The sequence below is a fragment of the Staurois parvus genome, unplaced genomic scaffold (genome assembly GCF_062004578.1).
Source record: "Staurois parvus isolate SC_StPar_1 unplaced genomic scaffold, SC_StPar_1.0 ptg000025l, whole genome shotgun sequence".
Lineage (NCBI taxonomy): Eukaryota > Metazoa > Chordata > Amphibia > Anura > Ranidae > Staurois > Staurois parvus.
This window is the reverse complement of record NW_028317821.1, coordinates 20,388,860-20,402,381: the sequence shown is the minus strand read 5'-3', so window position 1 is coordinate 20,402,381 and position 13,522 is coordinate 20,388,860. Positions and strand designations below refer to the sequence as shown.

The window sequence follows — 13,522 nt, the reverse complement described above, 5'->3', positions numbered from 1 at the left end:
CTCTGCAATGCATGCAAATTTCTGCATTTTAGGAGGAAATCCAGGCACAATTTTAAATTTCAAGATACTGCTTATGAACAGTTGATGTTTCTAAATGTTCACTTTTTGAGTTCAGGTCCACTTTAAGGACTAAATTCCCCCAATTCTGAGATGTTGCTTGTACATAATTGCATGGCACAGCTTCACCTTATTTACTAAGCTAAATGAACACTCACTTTGCTAAATGAACAGTCTCTAGTCATTAGGCATATCAACCCTTCCGTGTCCATGTTGAACAGCTGCTACAAGTGGGCACCAAATCCCAAGCAATATCAGTTCTGAGAATTAAAATGGCTTATCGTCATACAAAAAGATTTTCCAACAAGCTGGAAATCTGTGATAATTTGTTAATATCCTTTAGACCTTATGCAAATAACAGCAGTGTGAACACAAAGCTTTTGGCAAGCCTTTGCAAACCATTTGTGGAGCTTTCAACAAAACTCAAAATTTCATGAGCTCTTTAACCACTTCGTCTCTCATACCTGTTGAAACCCTATAGAGCAGAGCAATTTTCACATTTCTGAAATTAACTTGTTTATTCAGCAACAATTTTGTCATTACTGAAGATAACAAGGTTATATATATATATATATATATATATATATATATACACCCGCACACAGTGTTTACGGACAAACAAGGCTTTCTTTTCATGATATTGCCTTGCAACACTGATTTTTACATTTCTGCTCTGAACCTGCTTATTCGGCAACAACTTTGTCATTGCTGAAATATATATATATATATATATATATATATATATATATATATATATATATATATATATATATGTATACACATACACACAGTGTGTGTGTGTGTGTGTGTGTGTGTATTTATATTTTTTACGGGCAAACAAGGCTTTTTTTCATGATATTGTCTTGCAGCAATGATTTTTTTTTGCAATCTTTGGTATTTTTTGCTTTTATATAATAAAAAAATAAAACACCCAGTGGTGATCAAATACCAACAAAAGAAAGCTCTATTTGTGTGGGAAAAAATATATAGATTTCATATGGGTACAGTGTTGCATAACTGTGCAGTTGTCAGTTAATATAGCACAGTGCTGAATAGCAAAAAATGCTCTAGTTATAAAGGGAGTAAAACCTTCTGGTGGTTAAGCACTTCCCCTAGAAAATCAATGCTTCCATAGGCATTTATCAAGCATTCTTAAAGAAATTTCAACACTTCATAAACACAGCAAAAACACATCATAAACACATAAAAGCTATAGGAGCATCACTTCATTCTTCATAATTAACACGTGGGAACGAGCCCTCAGACTGCTTTTTTTGACATCTACATATGCCTACTTCTTCTCTGAGTATATTGTAATGCCAGCTATGGTTACTCACAGCCAACAATTACTGTATACTGGGATGGGGGATCCCAGAAGCAGGGCAGAGAGACTGGATGTGCTACAAATCTCCTGTGTACAATGATGACATTTTTTTGGGCATGTGTAGCACATCCAAAGTCTGCAACTACGGTAATTAAAGCACTCTTCAGCTCCAGTTTGGGAATGTTGAACAGAGATAATAACAGGAGTACTGCTACTTTTACCACTTGCTGACCACCGTATGTATATACTGTATATCGCCTGTTAGCAAGCGGTTAAACCAAGATCTGCAACCATGATTTTGGTGTCATTCTTTATAGCTGGCAATCAGGTCTTTAGTAAAAGGGATCGGGGTGCCTCTACAGCTAGCCAATCACTTATACGGTGCTGAGAAGGACTGCCCATCCTCATGCCATTGCCCATGGTCCCAGGACTACTGATGCCAGAAACAACAATTATTTAATCACTTCTGGTTTGGGACATATAATTCCCTAGCTGTTACAGCCAAGGAAGCAGCTGAAAAAGTACAATATATGCTTGATTAGCTGCTTTGGAGGGCAGAGAAAACATTGGGGGTCTAATAGACTAATGTCTGCATAAAGAGTACTTGTCCCCTGCCCAAAGCTATCACATAGGGAGCTTGTTAACCCCTTTGTAAAAGCAATAAAGTTAAAGAAAAAAGTGTAAAAACCTGAATTTTTTTTTAACATAAATTAAAAAATTAAAAATCAAGCTGTTAGAAGGTTTCAGCGGGTTTTCAACAAGCTTCAAGTTATGTTGAGGCTTATTGACCCCTGCTATTTTTAAGCAACAATTGGCACTCCCAATAAGAGCTATTGTATGTTTACCATACTTAAACTGGAGCTGAATAGTGGTTTAACCACATTAGGATGGCAATGTTCAAGGCTATCATTTATCTATTGAATGGACAGGAGTGCTACCATCCTGGACTTCATATGATGTCTTCCCAGGATCATCTCCTTGTGCACACCTCACAGGCCACACTGCGGGCACAATCTGTCACCCACTGTTACCATCCGACTCAGCGGATGACAGATCAGTGTACCCAGCTGCTGCCAGTACCATGTGATTGCTGTGACTGATCACAGCAGATCACATGGCAATTGTACACAATGATCGGATTCCAGTCATTGTGTGCTATTGTGTTGATCTCTGTGATCGGTCACAGTGATAACATGATACAAACAGGGCTAATCACAACTAATCAAAACAGTACACACTGAATTAATGGATTTCATTAAAAAAATAATGGTTGTTTATAACAATGATTATCACAGTTATAAGCAATCATGTGTGTAAAAAAAAAAAAAATCAGTACAGTGGTGTTATTATAGTAACACTATATTGCTCTGGTCACATTATGTAAAAAGAAAAAAAACTAAAAAAAAAATAATAATAAAAAGAAAAAATATTGAAACAAAATTATTATTATTTTTTTTTTCTACATTCTGTCAGTCAGTGTCCCTGATCACTGCCACACGTTATATAATGATGTTGTACTGCACCGGTGACAGCGTGTATAAAAAAAAAAGTGAAACAATTTTAATTTCTTTATCTTCCATGAAATTCTGACAAAAAAATATAACTTCAAACAACTTGTCATGCCTCTTAATATATAACTTGGATTATCTACTTTCCAAAGAGGTGTCATTTGGGAAATATTTGGCATTTTTGGGCCTCAAGAAATGGGACTCAGGATTGGTTTTCATATATACTGTATATATATAAAATTTATATATATATATATATATATATATATATATATATACACACAGACATAGTTTGTGGAGTCTATAACTTCTACAGACTAAATAATATACACTGATTGGGGTTATTTTTACCAAAGAAATGTAGCAGTTTTGGCCTAAATCTATGAAGAAAGATTGTTTATTTGTAAAATTGTATAAAAGAAATGAAGAAAACGCATTTTGTTTCAAAATGTTCTGTCTTTTCCTGTTTATTTAGCACAAAATAAAAAACCCAGGGGAAATGAAATATTACAAAAAGAAAGCTCTATTTGTGTAAAAAAAAAAAAAGATAAATATATAATTTGCGAACAGTGTTGCATGACCGTGCACTTGTTATTCAAATTATGACAGCTCTGAAAGCTGAAAATTGGCCTGGGCAGGAAGGGTTCTCTGAAAATGCTGTGAAAAGCTCACTGTTTTTGTACATGCTGAACCCCATGTAAACTAGGCCTACTATGTACACTGCTACGTTCACTTGAATGGGTCATGTTTAGTGGGTGTTAGTGCCCGCCGAGTGCAATATGGGGCATCATTCCTGTCATGAAGTAAGCATTGCAGCATCTGTACATCTCCCAGCGGCAGCCTTTCCAGCTAAAGGGGAAGCAGTTGAGGGATGGTAAAAATGCTTCTTCATTGAATAGGGAGTTTTGCATTTTGTAATGTATATTTTAAAGGATAAGTTCACCTTTGGGAACATGTTACATGTTCCACCTGTTTTTAGCAGCCTTTCGCCAATCCCTCCCCCCCATTGTGACAGCATGCCGGGGATCTTCTCTGTGAATCAGCTGTCACAATCTGAAAAGAACACAGCCGCATCCTTCATTCACAGAGATCTGCGAATGAATGAACTACAAGTACAGACAACCTTTGTGGCTGACGGCTTGTAGTTCTCAATGAACTACCAGGGCACATGTGAGCACTCTAGGTAGTTCATTGAGTCTTCCTGTCTGTGTAACTGCCTGCCTGTATGAGGTACAAGCAGACAGCTTGCACTAATATCCTGCAGGAGCGTCAGATTGCACTCACGAAAAAAAAAAAAAAATTCTATATATATGTATATATATATATATATATATATATATATATATATTTCAAATTTTTTTAACTGCAAAAAAATTGTGCATTTTTTTTTTTTTTAGAAAGGTGAGCTTACCCTTTAATCCATTTGTGTAGGTACATGGCATATACATACTGTATACATATACAAACTGTACATGTACCTTTTGTAAATTTCTTTTCTTAAGGATGTACTATGTGTCCATAAAGAAAACAACACTGTAGATTAGCTGCTGTCACAATATAAAAGTAGGCATTCGTCTGCATTTTACTGTTCTTAATGCTGGTACTGAAATACAGTGACACTTTGAAACATTTCTCTCATTTCCATATATTACATAATTATTGGTGTCTGTTTTTTTTTTCTAAGCAAGTAGTGAAATCTACAGGTGTAAAATAGCATGGCAGTAATTCTCAAATTTAACATTTTAATTTCCATATTGAATTTCAGTTATTTCTAGCCTATTCCTATTAATCTAAACCATCTGTAATTTTAAAAACATACTTTTTGCAAAATCCCATGCTATTACTTTGTTGAATACAGTGAAACATATTGACTGTGCCGCCCTTGTTAATTTGCACTGCTGTGTCCAGGGCCGCTTTCCGGGGGGGGGGGACAGCCCATAAAGATGAAGGGGACCCGTGTGTCCTTAGGGGCCCGGGCCCCATGGGAGTCTCACAGTACGCAGTAGCTTTGTCCTGATGAACCTGTGCTGAGTCCTCGAACCCAGTGCCAAAAAGTTCTAGTACTGGGTTCCGGTAACTGGCCTAACAGGGGAACATTAGTATGGGCACTTTCTCCGCATCTCTTGCGGGGTGCCCGAAGTCTCATACCGGTGATTGCCTCTCTGTTGCAGCCTGCATCTCTCCCCACTGACACACTGCACACCTCACTGAGCTCACTGCTCACGGTGGAGCCTCCTCCTCCTCCTTGGCTCCAATGTTCTCATTTATACAGACAGGAGGGCAAGGAGGGACTTTTCACTGCCAGGGAGAGCCACGCTGTTCTGTAGTGTCTGTGAGTGAGTTAGTTCTGTGTATAGTTCATTGATTTATACAGGGGAGGGGGACACAGTAACAGGGAAGAGGGGCAGGTAACAAGGATGCACAAATGGAAGCGTGATGAGAAGGGGGTTAAGAGGATATGTGCTGGGGGGTGCTTTGGGAGGGCAGAGGACTTGTACTAGTGTGGGCGTGGGCTCAGATTTGAAATCCCCCCCACCCCACCTTCCTGCACAAGTCCTCTCCCCTCCCAAAGCACCCCCCCAGCACATACTCTCTTATCCCCCCCTTCCCCAAATCAAAGAGATGATGCCTGTCACAGAGCGGCAAGGGCATGTGAGAAGGTTAACTCTCTTTCTTCATCCCAGGGGTCCCTCTCTGTCCCTATCCCAGGGGTCCCTCTCTGAAATCATTCCAGGGGTCCCTTTTCATCTCTATTTCAGGGGTTCCTCTCCATTCCTATCCCAAGGGTCCCTCTCTGTCCTCTTCCCAGGGCTCCTTTTCTGTCCCTATCCCAGGGGTCCCTCTCTGTCCCTATCCCAGGGGTCCCTCTCTGTCCCTATCCCAGGGGTCCCTCTCTGTCCCTATCCCAGGGGTCCCTCTCTGTCCCTATCCCATGGGCCCTTCTCTGTCATTATCCTATGGGCCCCTCTCTGTCCCTATCCCAGGGGTCCCTCTCTGTCCCTGTCTCTGGGGTCCCTCTCTGTCCTTATCCCATGGGCCTCTCTCTGTGCCCATCCCAAGGGCCCCCTCTGTCCCTATCCCAAGGGTCCTTCTCTGTCCTTATCACAAAGGCCCCTCTCTGTCCTCATCTCAGGGGTCCCTCTCTGTCCTTATTCCAGGGGCCCCTCTCTGTCCTCATCTAATCTCTGTGCTCACTCCTCACAAGGCTTACCTTTGCATAACGTATCCCCCCTCCAGTCCATAATGAATGCTGCTGCCAGACTCATCCACCTTACCAATCATTCAGTGTCTGCCACCCCTCTTTGTCAGTCCCTCCACTGGCTCCCAGTCACCCAATGAATACAATTCAAGATAGTTACAACAATTTATAAAGCCATCCACAACTCAGCCCCTAGTTACATCACTAACCTGGTCTCAAAATACCAAGCAAATATTTCTCTTCGTTCCTCCCAAGATCTCCTGCTCTCTCTGTCACCTCCTCCTATTCTCACCTCCAGGATTTCTTCAGAGCTGCTCCCATCCTTTGAAACTCTCTTCCCCACTGTGTCCAACTATCTCCATCTCTGTCCACTTTTAGATGATCCCTGAAAACTAATTTCTTCATAGAAGTCTATCCTGTCCCCACCTAGCAACTGTACATGTATTTTGTCCATCAGCCCATCCCCCACGGGTATTACCTTTTGTATCTCTCGACCCTCCCTCTTAGATTGTAAGCTCTAACGAGCAGGGCCCTCTGAATCCTCCTGTATTAATTTGTATTGTAATTGTACTGTCTGCCTTATGTTGTAAAGCGCTTCGTAAACTGTTGGCGCTATACAAATCTTGTATAATAATAATAAGCTCAGAGGCCCCTTTTTGTCCTCATCTCAGGTGCCCCTTGTAGCAATCGTGCACACAGAGATGGATGCGAACCTCCATTTTGGCAAAGGCCTCCATCTTGTATCATTTTCTACTCCAAAATCAGATTCCTCCGATATCCCCCCTCCCTCTCTGTTGAGTGACATGTGGTCTGTTTGATGCAGAGATCACAGGCAGCAAACACATTGGGAGGGCTTCATGGTTATAAACCCCAATTAGCCTGGCCCCCATATGTCTGCGAGACTCTTGATTGGAAAGGGATCGTAAAGCCATAAACCAAGTCCTCACTAAGCTTCAAAGAGATTCCAGATAAACTGTAAACCAGACATCACATTCAAGATCCATTTTCCCCTATGATTTCATATCTTGGAATATGAAAGACTTGCATAAAAACCAGGCATAAATTCAGATCGGTCACTTTAATACAAGTCGCATGATATATTGCACCCCCTAGCTGACATTTACAGGAGAGCAGAAAATGATATCTCCTTAACCGCCCCAGTAGGTATGTCATATTTCATATCTAGACGTTCGGCAGGTGATTGTGCAGATTAATCTACTCGTGGATAGAATGTTATATGTATGCAGGGAAAGTTATGGCCCTGGTATCAACTTGGGAGGGATTTTGGTTCTAGCTGGGGCCTCCGCCCACAACTCCCTCCCAAATGAGGCTCTGCTTCAGAGAGACACCCTGCTGAGTTCCTAGAAAAGCAGTGATGCTTGGAGCTAAATTAAGTTAAGCTGAGCTGAGCTAAGCTAAGTGGAAGATTCTCCCTTGTAACATCGGAATCAACTTTGGGAGATGGCCCTTTTGCTCTGAAACTTGAACGCTGCTTAAACCAAGGCTTTTGGCAAGTACTTTACCTCTCTAAATTTCTTTCTGTTATCTCTTTGCTGTGTTACTGCTCTCTGTATATTTATATATATATATATATATATATATATATATATATTTTGGCTACATCTTTTTCTGTAAATATTTTTTATTGCACCCTTTTGACCTTTTAGTAATAAATCTTACTTTCTGAAAGTGTTGAACTGTTTCTAAAGCTCTTTAATGCAAACTAAGAACCCCTGTCTCTGAAGAGCGCTACTGTGTGTGTTTAAACCTCTGTATACCCTGCCTGCGGTGACAGTGGTATACAGATGATTATTCAACATCATAGTGTTATTGCTGATATTGCTGAGTTTCCTCTTTCTCTGTACAAAAAGGAGGTGGTGGCAGTTTGAAGGGTTAATTGTGTAATTAACCTGACCCAGTAACAATCGCTCCCAGGCTGCAAGTACACAGATTGTGATCTATTAGCTGGAAAATCTTTGTGCACGATGCAGCTGGGCATGGCATTGTTACTCACGTGACAGCGCGGTTTTAGATTGGCTAGTGTGACGCCACGATCATCACACCCCTCTCTGTCCTCACCTCAGATGCCTCTTTCTGTCTTCATCTTAGGGGTCCATTTCAGTCCTCCTCTTAGGGGCCCCTGTTTGTCGTCAACTCAGGGGCCTCTCTCTGTCATCATCTCAGGGGCCCCTCTCTGTCGTCATCTCAGGGGCTCCTCTCTGTCGTCATCTCAGGGGCCCCTCTTGTTCCTCATCCCATGGCATCTCTCTCGGTCCTCATCCCAGGTGTCCTTCTCTGTCCTCATTCCAGGCATCCCTCTCTGTCCCCATCTCATGGGTCCCTCTCTGTCCTCATCCCAGGGGGTCCCCTAGAAAGCAACTATGAGAGGGGGCTTAGAACAGTGAGGACTTGTTTACATTTGCAGTTTGGGGGTGGTAAAACCCCAATGTTCATCCCTGTTTTACCACCTCCCCAACTGCACCCCTTTCCAGGGGTGTACACATGTTGTAGCCGCAGCAGGAATTATACACTCTGTCACACTTAACAGGTGTAGTGCCTGCCAAGTGTAACTCATTCAAGTGAATGAGGCCACTCTGTAAGCATCCTGAAACCTTGTAAGTACAGCAACCAAGGGGTTAAAGCAGGCAGTGAGGAGGCATTTTATCACCTCCTCGCCACCTGCTTTAACCTTCTGGATGTCACAATAGCACTCTGCAACTGCGTGCATTGCACGTTTGCAGGGCATTTGCAAAGTGGCCCCATTCACTTGAATATGTTACACTTGGCAGTCGCTATGTCTGTTAAGTGTGACAAACTGTATAATTCCTGCTGCGGCTGCGATGTGTGTACACGCCTGGCCAGTGGGCAGATTCGGTTGGACGGTCAGTGGGTGGACCATGGGGAATGTTGGTGGTCAGGCCCAAGCCTAAAGCTGTGTATAAAATTTCTGATGGCTGTCCTGGCTGTGTCACACATTACACAGAACCTGCTGTCTACAACAGTCAATATAGGAAACGCCAAATCTTTACTGCTTGCAGGCAGCGATCATGGGATATGGTCCTTAGAAACCAAAAGTAAACTAAAGGAATGATATGGAGAGAAACAACGCACACACTCATAACATGAGATTTTTCATTTAATCTTATATTGGATTGTCAATAATAATTATCACTTGTATTGCTGTTACAATGCTGATGTTATACAATAAAAGTGTTTACTGTAACTTTAGATTTCCTTTAAGTCGCAGGTGTCAAACATAAGGTCTGCGAGCCAAATATGGCCCTCCAGGTCATTTCATGTGGCCCTTGCACCTCTTCTGTAGGTACCTCCTTTTCTCCGCCCCCACTTTGTCTCAGCAGTCAGCAGAAGAGAGGAAAATAGAACTCCTGCACCTCTCAGTGCAGCTGCACCACCCCCTCATCTCTGCCTTCCCTGGTCTCAGCATTCAGCAGACTCTGGTAACTGACTCCACTCCTCCTCTGGTCCTCCTCCAGACCCTGCACTCTCTGCTTTCCAGCTCTGCCCCCAAAGGGGTCTGCACACTCATGTTAGGGAGGGTGTGGGATTCTTGACATCCGATGTAAAGGGGGGTGGGGTGCTCTGGTTATCTAGTCTTACAGATACAACCGGCCCTTTGAGGGCAACCATAATGCTTATACGGCCCACGATGAAATGGAGTTTGACACCCCTGCTTAAGTGATGTACTGTATGTTATACAAGCTGTTTATTAATAACTGATTTTTTTGTACACAGAGTAACTTTTTTATAGGGAAAAATGTTTATACGTTTTTATTAAAGAAGGTGTAAATAGGTATACAAAACAATTCAGTACAGATACAGAATCTGACCATATGCAGACAAAATAGGAAAAGGAAAAATAAAGATGAGATAAAAATACAAGGGTTAGTCAGAAATGCAGTCAATGATGTACAAAAGATCAGTACAATAACAAACTAGTATAAATTACAATCTGAAGTGACTAATGAAGAATATTTGAAGAAAACAAAGGTGTGTGTATAAACATCAAAAATACACAAGTCATGGCACAAACATTTCCAGTTGGAGAGAGGTTATTAAGCTGGTCATACACTTATAGATTTTCGTTCGAGAATTTTCATTTCAAGAATATTCATTTCAGTTTCTAATTAGTGGGTAAAATTGATGTTTTTTTCCCTACCGCAGTGACGGGAAAATTAGAAGGGGCAGGAAGGAAATCTTTTCTAGGTCAAACCAATGTTCGGCCAGCATATGTGGTTATCGTTCAGAAATTACATTCATTTTAAACACGAATGTTAAAAGCAAAAGACCATTTTCGAACGACGTTCGTCCATTCACTGAATGTTCAAAGAATTTTTGAACAACTTTTCGTACAAATATTCTCATCTGAAAATCTACACGTGTATGGCCAGCTTAAGTGTAGAAGGAAACCGAGTAAGGAAAGAAAAAAGTAAGAAGTGGGTAGGGGGGAAGAGGAGGAGGGGCATTGTGCAGTTGGCTTACTAAATTATTGAAATAAAATGGTAGGTAATTCAAAATATCAAGAGCTGAGACAGGTATTCAGCAAGAGGTCTTAAATGCAAACCAGCAGGCCCGTATCCTGGTATGTTTTTCAGAAGTTTGTCGAGAGCAGTGGATATAAATCCTCTATGAGGCAAATATGATCTACTTTACGGAGCCATTAAGAGCTAGTAGGAATAGTAGTCTGTCCCCAGTAGGTGGGAATAAGGGATTTAGCTGTATTTAATAAATGAGGATTAATGGACCTTTTATATCGGCCTGTTGACTTGGTTGTACAATGAAAATGAACAGTCCATGGATTGAACTCCACGGTTGAACCCTATATTGTAGCAATTAACCTTAACACATCACTCCAGTAGGGATGTATCCAGGGGCAATGCCACCAGATGTGGTCATGAGTGGCCTCTTCACCACATTCCCTTCAACACAAGGGGGAGCAGGTAGAGAACATGGCATGTAAATTCCAAGGAGAATAATGCCACTGGGTCAGAAGTTTGTAGTTAACCTCAGCTATTTTAGATTATATTGAACAGACATGGAAAGTAATCTGGGTAGGAGGTGTTTAGGAGATCTAAGAGAAGTTGTAAAACAGGGAAATGCAGAAAAGTGGAGGCTTGCGTGATCAGAAGATAGATTCCACTGAAGTAAGTACTTTCAATGATCTTAAGGGTTGTGGTAAAGAAGAACGAGGCACCTCCACTGAACCATGGAAGAAGGTGTACTTGTACTCAGAATACTGGATATGGACATTATATTAGGGTTTTTAAGAACTTGATGTAGCCAAGGCGGGGGGTCTGAGAACCAAGAGATGAAACTGTGATCCAAAATTCCAGGTAGAGAGTAAGGGTGGGGAAGAAGAGGCATTAATGGTGAGTTATATGGCCATTGAAATCATGAGTGGAGGGAGTTTCAAAATGACAATGAAGAAAGTGTTCAGAGGGAGGTGGTAGTAGCTAAAGGTCTAAAAGCTCAAGGGATCCAGGAATTGTTGTAAGATTCACCCTGCTAAGGATGGATTCTAATTCAAGCCATAAGTTAGGATTTTAGGCATATGTCAAATCAGCAACTCTGGTCAGGACTATAGCATGATGATATAGCTTAAAATTAGGGAGGGCAAGCCCCCCCTGAGAGCATAGTTCTAAACAGAGTACCATGGGAAATTCTAAGGTTTTTCGTTTTCCAGATGTATTTAGAAACAAGAGCTTGTAGCATTGAGAAGAAACCAATCGGCACACTCAATGGTATCTTTGAATGTAAAACAAAACTTTTGGCAGGACATTCATCTTTATGATCTTGACCCTTCCCATCCAAAAATGACATAGAGAGGACCAATACTGTAACTCCACTTTGATCGCATTTAATAGAGGGAGGTAGTTATAATGAAACAGGTTTGTTAATTTAGGAATGCAATTAATTCAATTAATCAATTAAAAAGGAATTCAATTAATCCCTAAATATTTTAAATTGGATAAGCACTTTAAAATATTTAAATTTTATTTGCCAATGGATTGGAAAATACTTTTTAAGGGAGTTTGCAGCAAGCCATGTAACTTGACTTAAGCTAGACCTTGGATGACTTGCATGGTCCATGCATATGAGTATGATCCATTTGTTTTTTGTATCGGCTGATGGACTAATAAAAACAAGGACAATATGTGCAAAATGCATGCAATTGTGACAGGAACTTCATAGGTAGTTTTTACAAAAATAATGTTTCTTTGCTGATCTCAGTGCATGCAGCAGCATGACCGTCTGTGCTTGGGAGCTGATAACAGAAGCTCTGTACCTTTACACATAAAGGGATAGCTTGCTAAAGTAGTAATTATTGCAGAGAGACATGAACTCATGCTCAGTTCAAGCTTTTGGTTAGTTAAGAGGGTATACAATAATAGAACTTCATTTTTCTGGGTAACTCCCACTTAGTATGTGTTAAGGAAAAAACAAACAATCTCAACTTCTTCAAGTTATAATTTAATAGTAATTTATAATTTATACAAATGTTAAATCTGTAAATTACTAGAGCTTGTATAGACGGATGTTTCTTTGCTGCATTAGAAATGTACATAAAACACATGCCAGCAAATTCCTATTTAGTTTAATGGTGTAGTTTGAGGTTCCATTTGACCTGCTTTATGTTCCTTAGGATACAACGGGTCCAACTGAGATATATTTGCATAGCAAGCAAAGCAGGTCAAATGCAGCCTTTTGCTGCATTTTGTGTTTGATTTTTTTACATTCCACTGCTGTGTTTGAATGCAAAAGGTAAAATTTGAAAACAAAGGTTAAGTTTAATATTTGCTACATACATGCATAACAAAGATCTTTTTGCAAATAATCAAAACATGCTAAAGATCTATTTTTATTAATGCTGGATATTATATGATTTTTTTTCAGATGCATTGATGGAAGCACATTGTTACATGTTGCTGCCTACTTTGGTGAGCACCAACATATTGAGGTGAGAGTATTTTTAATGTTTGTGTTTCTCTTGGTAATCACTCAGTATATTTAAAAAGGACATATATTCTAGACAGTCGCTAAACCGAGCTAATAGATGACAACTAGTTTGTATGGTTTTTTCAGATTTTGGTTCATACAATGGTAGTACTATCAAATCCAGTGCTATGTTAATAAATGGGGCAAAAAAGGGCACTTGTCTTGGGACCACTAGGACGGGGACCTACCAAAAGGTTTGTTTGTAATGAGCTTGACAGCTTGTGCTCTAACAATAGCTGATATCTATCCCCTCTGGTATGCTATTTTTGCTGATGCAGGTCATTTTAAGATATCCTTAGTTGAACAGTTGAACTAAGAATAATAATAATAATAATAATGATTTAATGAGACTGAAAGCAAAATTATTTGGCTATCTACAAGTTTCTGAGCTTAGAGGGTAACTCCAAGCAACAACTAAAT

The 13,522-nt window shown here is 40.4% G+C and overlaps 1 protein-coding gene across 1 annotated transcript in view; it reads left to right on the top strand.

Annotated features, from left to right (window-relative positions):
* Positions 1–13,522, top strand: part of LOC149471981 (uncharacterized) — a 344,746-nt gene that overhangs the window by 225,992 nt on the left and 105,232 nt on the right. The window contains exon 18 of the mRNA XM_089652739.1: positions 13,001–13,064. Within this exon, the coding sequence (XP_089508865.1) occupies positions 13,001–13,064 (64 nt within the window). The remainder of the gene's footprint in view (positions 1–13,000; positions 13,065–13,522) is intronic.